The 8,364-nt window shown below is 40.2% G+C and overlaps 1 protein-coding gene across 1 annotated transcript; it reads right to left on the reverse strand.

The window, feature by feature from the left end:
• Positions 1–3,452: 3,452 nt before the first annotated feature.
• On the reverse strand, positions 3,453–5,280 carry LOC142442224 (uncharacterized). Its single transcript, XM_075543505.1, is given in 2 exon segments — positions 3,453–3,668; positions 3,670–5,280. Coding segments are annotated over 2 exon segments (1,782 nt in total). The 5' UTR covers positions 5,236–5,280.
• Between the last annotated feature and the right edge of the window lie 3,084 nt (positions 5,281–8,364).

Below are 8,364 nucleotides of genomic sequence, written 5' to 3' on the forward strand. Positions count from 1 at the left end.
ACTGGTTCAGTCCTGGACTCCAGGGAAGGACAGAAGACTACACTTGGACTGCCTTCTTCCTCAACTTGCAATTCCTTTTGGGTTCATCTCAGATGTATTTTGCAATTGGGGGTAATACTCTTGAGTTTTGTTATGTGTCTTTCTGTTTAACAGTATACAAACCCAGAATTGACAAATGTATAGAGGCAGCAAGACAAACAAGGATTTCTTGGAGGTACAGTGGGGCAATGGGTGGGGTAAAAGGGAGCCGATATTAAAAAGTTCAAGAAAGATGTTTTCATCCTGCTTGATGTGATGGAACTGTGGGATGATATGATATCTGTGTTACTCTGGGTAGACTAGAGAAACAAATTCATAGACACTCATGTCCTTGAGAAATAGCTTTATATACAAGAGAACTCAAATATCAATAAAACATCCCGGCCCAGTCCAGTCCAGATCAAGTCCTTAAGTCCAATCTTAGACCATATGTCCGATACCTATTTTTAAAGTCTTCTTCAGACTCACAAAACACATGCAATGATGCCAAATGCAGCAAGACCACAGGCCAGTGGGTGGGAAGTCTTCTGGATCTGGTGGCATTGTAAGCATCTCAGCGCTCGCATGGGTCCACGTGATTTCTCCAGCTGAGAGCACTCGCATAGTTCCACGTGTCTTGTCAGCTGCAATATCTCCCAGGAAGTCAACAGAAAGAGACAGAGAGAGACAGACTCCTACATTCAAGGAGGAATGAAGGAATTCCCAGAATCCTCAGGAGAAGGCCACTCCAACACAGAGGCCACATTGGCTATAATCTGATTAACTGGCTAGACTCCACCCCTTCACTCTTAATCCTGTGAAATTGACAAATGATTATATGATGACCACAGCTAACTATAAGATGGTTTGGGCATAAAACAAATAATCAAATAAAATAATAAACATAGACTACTTCATTATGAAATTTTTTCTTGTAAATTCAGTTATTGGTTTATATCATAATCCCTTTTCCTGTTCAGTATTTTAAAGTTTTTGAAATATTGTACTGGCAAGAATTTCTGTCCGTTTGCAGCTATGTGTGCAAAACTTTCTGTCATGTATTGGAACATATTTTTCTCATGAAACATGCAACAAAATACTATTTGCAACATTCTTCTCAGGTGTAGTTCAGTGGCATTAGAGTATTGTTTTCAACAATTACAAACATCTGCAAAATTTCCCATCAAACATAACAGAAAACTACCCCCAAAAAAATTCTGACTAGTAACTTTCCCCTTAACATCAAATAATTAACTAAAAAGTTCCAGTTTAAATTATTTTGAATAGAAGCCTGATTTAAATACTTCCCCGTTCCTCTGTAAAGAAGGCAGCCTAAATCCTGTAGAATATCTTTGTCTTTGAACCAGATTTTCTTTACCAGTATTTTTTGTGGCGTATATCTCAATATCAAAATCTGTATAAAGAGCTATGTCTGTAGATCATACTTCCTTTCACTTTATCCAGCTCACAATGTTTGCAACTTGTAGCACTCTCTACCTCTAAAGCGTTTCCCACTGAGGGACCAGAGGTAAAAATAACCTCAGGGAGAAAGTTGACTTGCAGGGATGCTAAGGCCCCACAGGAGCCTGGATACAGACTGCAGTTAGAGCTGCTGTGCTGACCACTATGGGAGCTCCACTGCCCGTGTTTTGAAATCTGCAGAGACAACTCCAGGTAACACTCCTGACCAACAGTCTGAATGCTTATGACCAGAGAAAATGTTACTGTGTGCCCCACAGAAGTTGGAAGACAGTGTAAGCTGAAGAAACACCTCTCCTGTATGTGATGGGTTGCTGTCAGCAGGGGACTCAGAATACCCATCACACACATAGGGTACTAATCCATGGGACGAAACATGACCTTCTTGTGATTTCTGTGGGTTTCTGTAACCCCACAAATAACCTTGTTGGTAGGAAACACTTTTATTTCAATATTAAACATGGACTATAACACAGTATATTTTATCCCTTCCCAAATATTCTGAAATGTTATAGGGGAAAGGAGTTTTAGGGAGACATACTTGTTTCCCTACGTGGTCAAAGGGATGAAAAGATTCAGGTAGGCCTAGTCTTGATTCCATTGCATGGTAAGCATAGAGATTGTGTTTAATTTCACCAGATCATCTGTGTACTTCTGATGGTAATAGATGTAAAGCTACATTAAACTTAAAATCTGCACAGATGTCCCCAGGATTGGTAGAGTGAAGACCTCAAAGAGAGGGCTGTGTTCTCTCAAGGACTCCACCAGCATCGCTTTTCTAGTGTGAGTCCCAGAGGCAGGGGCCCCATTCAGCCCTTTCCACCTTTACATACCATGCACCTCCCACTCGCAAATGCCTGACAAGAACCCAAATAAAACCACAACATGCAAGGACTTAAATTCATATTCCTTCTCACCTGGAGAGCATTTTCTGGGTGTCACGAATCTTATCCACATGAACATGAAGCAAGTGTGTGTTTTCCTCTTTCTGGCAACTCAGGGTGGTGAGTGGTTCAGGGAGTCAGACATGAAGTCTGGGAGTGAAGCATCAGGGCACATGACTCACTGGGTTTCTCTCTATCCCCAGCTGTACAGGCCCAGGTGCAGGTACAAGAGTCAGGCCCTGGACTAGTGAGGCCCTCACAGACCCTATCTCTCACTGTGCTGTCTCTAGATTGTCTTTAACCAGCTATCATGTGACCTGGGTCCACCGGGCTCCAGGAAAGGGTCTGGAGTGGATTGGGATAATATGGGAGAATGGGGGGCACAAACTATAATCTAGCTCTCCAGTACTGAGTCAGCATCACCAGGGATACATCCCAGAACCAGGTTAATTTAAAACTGAGCTCTGTGAATCCTGACGTCATGGCCATGTATTACTGTGCAAGTTACACAGTGATGGGAACTCAGTGTGAGCCCAGACACAAACTCAGTTTCAGCAGAGACAAGGGAATGAAGGCAGTGAGGCTTTCCTCTGAGAAGCTGTGGTTTCCCCACCTTGTCAGCACTTCTCCAAGGACTACCGTGCATAGTTTAGGGAACCTTCATGCATCTGAGGAAGAACATGCACTCTGTGGAAGTCTGGAAGGTCATCTGCCGCCTAAATGGTGGGCCATGTCAGTAGAGGGACAGCAACACAGAACACGAGTATTGGAGTTGTAACACTAACTCCAAAGAAAGGTTTTCTTGTTGGAAATTTCTCATGATTAACGAGATCTGATGTCCACATATAAGATGTTTCACATTTAATTCATGCAAAGGGCTTTTTTCCTTTGTCAAACCTCTGATGTGCTGTAAGGCATTGTGTCTGGCTGAAAGCTTTTCCACATTCACCACATACATGGGGTTTCTCTCCAGTATGAGTGCACTGATGAACAGTGAGAGAAGCCATCCAGATAAAGGCTTTTCCACATTCACGACATACATGGGGTTTCTCCCCAGTGTGAATTAGCTGATTAACAGTGAGAGAAATCTTCTGGATAAAGCCTTTGCCACATACATAGGGCTTTACTCCTGTGAATTTTTATATGAGTTTTGAGATTTCCTTTACGAATGAAGCTTTTGCCACATTCACTACATTTATGTGGTTTCTCTCCACTATGAGTTTGCTGATTAATAGTGAGAGCAGTCTTCTGGATAAAGCCTTTTCCACATTCACCACATACATGGGGGTTTCTCTCCAGTATGAGTTCGCTGATGAACAGTAAGTTTACTCTTTCTGATAAAAGCTTTTCCACATTGACTACATACATGGGGTTTCTCTCCAGTATGAGTTCGCTGATGAACTGTGAGAGCACACTTCTGGCTAAAGCCTTTGCCACATTCACCACATACATGGGGTTTCTCTCCAGTATGAGTTCGCTGATGAACAGTGAGACCATCCTTCGTGAGAAAGGTTTTTCCACATTGACCACATACATGGGATTTCTCTCCAGTATGAGTTCGCTGATGAACAGTAAGGTTACACTTCTTGATAAAAGCTTTTCCACATTGACCACATACATGAGGTTTCTCTCCAGTATGAGTTCGCTGATGAACAGTGAGAGCAGTCTTCTGGATAAAGCCTCTGCCACAGACACCACATATATGGGGTTTCTCTCCAGTATGAGTTTGCTGATGAACAGTGAGAGCATGCTTCCGAATAAAGGCTTTTCCACAATCACCACATACATGGGGTTTCTCTCCAGTATGAGTTCGCTGATGAACAGTGAGAGCATGCTTCCGAATAAAGGCTTTTCCACAATCACCACATACATGGGGTTTCTCTCCAGTATGAGTTCGCTGATGAACAGTGAAATCGCTCTTCATTAAAAAGGCTTTGCCACATTCACCACATACATGGGGTTTCTCTCCAGTATGGGTTCGCTGATGAACAGTGAGACCATCCTTCGTGAGAAAGGTTTTTCCACATTGACCACATACATAGGATTTCTCGCCAGTATGAGTTCGCTGATGATCAGTAAGCTTACACTTCTTGATAAAAGCTTTTCCACATTCACCACATACATGGGGTTTCTCTCCAGTATGAGTTCGCTGATGAACAGTGAGAAGAGTCTTCCTGATAAAGGCTTTTCCACATTCACCACATATGTGGGGTTTCTCTCCAGTATGAGTTTGCTGATGAGCAGTGAGATCACTCTTCCTAGTGAAGCCTTTCCCACATTCACTGCATACATAGGACATTCCTGCCACATGAGGTTCCTGATGTCCCTTGAGGTATGATACACTGTGAAAATTTTTCCCACATTGCAAGCATTTTCCTAGCTTTTGTCCTTCATGACTTTTTTGATAATGTTCATTGAGTTTGAACATTTTCTTGAATATTTGCCCACACTGACTGCATTCGTAGGTCGTATCTAGTATACCAATAATCTGGTGTTCATAGAACACAGAGTCTTCAATGAAGGTTGTTCCACATTTATCGCCTGTGTGTGGTTTCTCAATTTCATCAGACTCCTGATGCTGAATGCACTGTGACTTCATGAACCTGGGTGGTTCACACTCAGGGAATTTCATTTCAGTATAAAATTGCTCTTGTTCACTGTGGAGAAAAATTTTCTCATCTTCAGTGAGCACAACTGACTTCTGTATTTTGTTGCTTCTGTTCTGATTTAATTCCAGAATGATTAAATCTGATTTTACATTTTTTTCATGTAATCCAAACATCTCATAAGTTACCTTTGGAGGAAAATTATTTTTATGCTGAGAATATGTATTACATTTGTAGCACCATTCCATTCTGTCAATGCATCTTTCACATTGCAAGTGCTCAAGCAAATGATCATCATCTTTCTGGATTTCTATAAAAGAACACAACATTGACTCTTTTAAACATCTTGGTTTACAATGGACCCCTTAAAATACGCATTGATATAAAGTAGATCTTTAGTGACAACCCTCTTTTATGACTATAAATAAAAGACTATGCTTAATGTTTATTGCCCATTGGACGAAATACAATCATGTAAACAATTCAAGTGATAAAAATAGTTACTATAGAAATCAGGTTGGATATGAAAGTGATAAATGGACACAGGTTTGATATTTGCTTAAAGAGGTACATGAATACATACAACAAACATAACAGAAGGAAGACATAAGACCAATAGACCACAGGAGTGATATGACTTGCTAATTCCATTTGGTAGAGGTTAAATGTATTCATTTAATCAATTTTTACTGAAAGACAACTAAGTGCTAGATAAAGTTGGAAATGCAAAACATGGTGAATGTTCTACTTAGGAGAAAACCATTTTTACAGGTATATATGAAAGGGATTATGGTACAGAAACACATTCTTTATGTTTGTGGAGCCTGTATTCTAGCTCACAGCACTCATCTTACAGTGCTGTCCTGTGGTGGTGTGCAGGTTGCTGTGATGCCAGAAGCACTGCCACCCAGTGTTTCAAATACAAGCAGGACCACCCATGGTGCACAAGTCTCAGTGGAATCTTCAGAAATAGGGACTGGGAGGAAGATCTGGTGATCGACTTCTGGAACATGCACCCCTCAGGTTTAATGGCAATGAAATAACACTGAACAAGTACTAAATCCTCAAAGTACAGTTAACCGTAATGATGTAGATGGAGGAAGAGCTTTGGGGACCTTCAGTGCTTGACATGGCATGACTGAAAATGAGAAAAAATAGCTGCTAATATCCTCTAGTAAATGGAAAATAGCATACATGCAATATTATCATGAAAAAATTGCAAGTTGTCAAAACAAAATGGAATGGTAAAAAATTGATAGTATATGCATTATTCAACTTTAATAGACTGGTACTGGCTATTTTTAATTATATAATCAAGTGGCTTATAAGACTGAGATCGACAAATTCAAGAAGATTGGCATCATATTCATTATCCAAAAGCACACTGCAATATTTTCCCTGATGTATAATTTTGTCAGTGGTAGGCTAATATTCATATGCCTGCCAGCAAGACCAGTTAGTACAAGTGTTATTCAGTTTTGTGCACCAATTAAAGCAAACATAGAAGCATTCACTAAGTTGGAGAAGAGTCCCAGTCACATTCACTTAGTTAAAAATCATCGCCACACTATCCTCTCATTATAGTGCCACCTTAATGATACCTCATACAAGCGCATGGCTAATTACTATCTGCCAGCAGCTTTAACGACAAGAGCAGACATGTTGTTGTTATTGTTCTCCCCCCTCAGGAGACAGTTACTCCACTCCACCTACCCTCAGCACTGGTCTTAAGTTGCTCATCCAATTATTTCAGGGATCCCCAGGCTAAAGATCCTGCCTACCTTGTTAGGTAGCTAGGTGTCTGCCTGTGTTTGTGTGGGAGGCGGGGGAGCTGCATGCCCTGAGATAATATAAATTGGTGAAAGAATGCAAAGCCTTTTTATTTCTGCCCTTCAATTACACACCTGTCCTTTAGGACCCATCCAGTGGGCATTTAAGAGAGAAAGAGATAATTGATTCCTTAAGTGACAGCAACAAAGGGAACCTGATTGCTTTCAAAGCTAGGCATCTTTCAGCTGAGAAGCAAGAAGTCAGGCACCTGTAACAGCTGTATACTAACATCTTACTGGCGGGCAGTTGGGGGAAAACTCTGTCTGGAGATTGCTCATTAGCAGTTCTAGCTTTGGGACTTGTGGGGGTTTTCTTCCAACACTAGAACTGGTCTTCCAAGCCCTGTGGTAAGGAGTATAGAGATAAGGCTGCTCACACTTTCATCCAGGTTCTATTTTCCACCACAATAATGAAATTGAGGGGAGAAGGGATAAAGGAGAGCTGATATCAAGGAATTAAAGAAGAAAAAGTTTTCAAACTGTGGTAGCTATTGTACAGGACTGCTCCATGTAATTGAACTATGGGAAGCTATGATATCTATAAGAGCTCCCAATAAAATATTTTAAAATATATATTGAAATTTTCACATGAATTTTTCAGCCTGACATTGATCAACCATACAATCATGCACACTGATAAGTGTAAAATTTTGGGAAAGTATCAGTAATTGGAAAATGTGACCTTAGTAACAGAAATGACACACAGGTTCACTGATAACATTTTGAGACTAATGATGAATTCATAGCAAATTCCTTATTAAACACCAGAAATGGAAACTACACATATGGATTTTCCGGAATGGAACAAATGAAAATCAAATCAACCACATCTATAGAAAGAAATGGTGGAGAAGCTTATTAGTCAAAACACGCCCAGGGGTTAACTGTGGAACAGATCATAAATTGCTCAAATCCAAGTAGAAGCTATCCAAAGTAGCTAGAGCACAGCTTAGAGACTATGTAAAGAATAAACATGAGGAATAAAAGTCTGACTGAAGACTAATGACAGAGACCAGATGAGATGTGGGATGACATGAAAGGCAACTTACACATGGAAACCAAAAGGCTACTCAAGAGACAGAAAAGAAAAGAGAGCAATATTGAATGTACTATGCATTGTTTGAATAACAGCAATAAAACCTATTGGAATATACTGCAAAAATGTCCTTTAGAAGCAGCAACAGTCATCTTTCGTGTATTGGACCTGTTAAGAAGGGGTGGGCCTAAGGAAGGCACACTACATAGTAAGAAATATATAGCAGACATTGCTTAATTAAAAAAAAAACATGCCCTTTCCACTTACAAAATTACTGGAGGAACAGACAACTTAAAAAAGTCTTACAGGTAGAAAAAATGTAAGGTACAGTGCTAAAGTATACTTTAAGCTGATAATTTTCTTGCTAGGAAGATGATTTTAGATACCTGCAAACAACAGAAGTCATAAATATGTTTCACCAAAAGGAGTAAAATATGGGGAAATATGTCTGTTAAAGAATTCCAACAGAGAAGGCAAACTGACCATCTGTCTAAGAAAACAGAAAGAACAGA

This window comes from Tenrec ecaudatus, chromosome 3 (genome assembly GCF_050624435.1).
Source record: "Tenrec ecaudatus isolate mTenEca1 chromosome 3, mTenEca1.hap1, whole genome shotgun sequence".
Classification (NCBI taxonomy): Eukaryota; Metazoa; Chordata; class Mammalia; order Afrosoricida; family Tenrecidae; genus Tenrec; species Tenrec ecaudatus.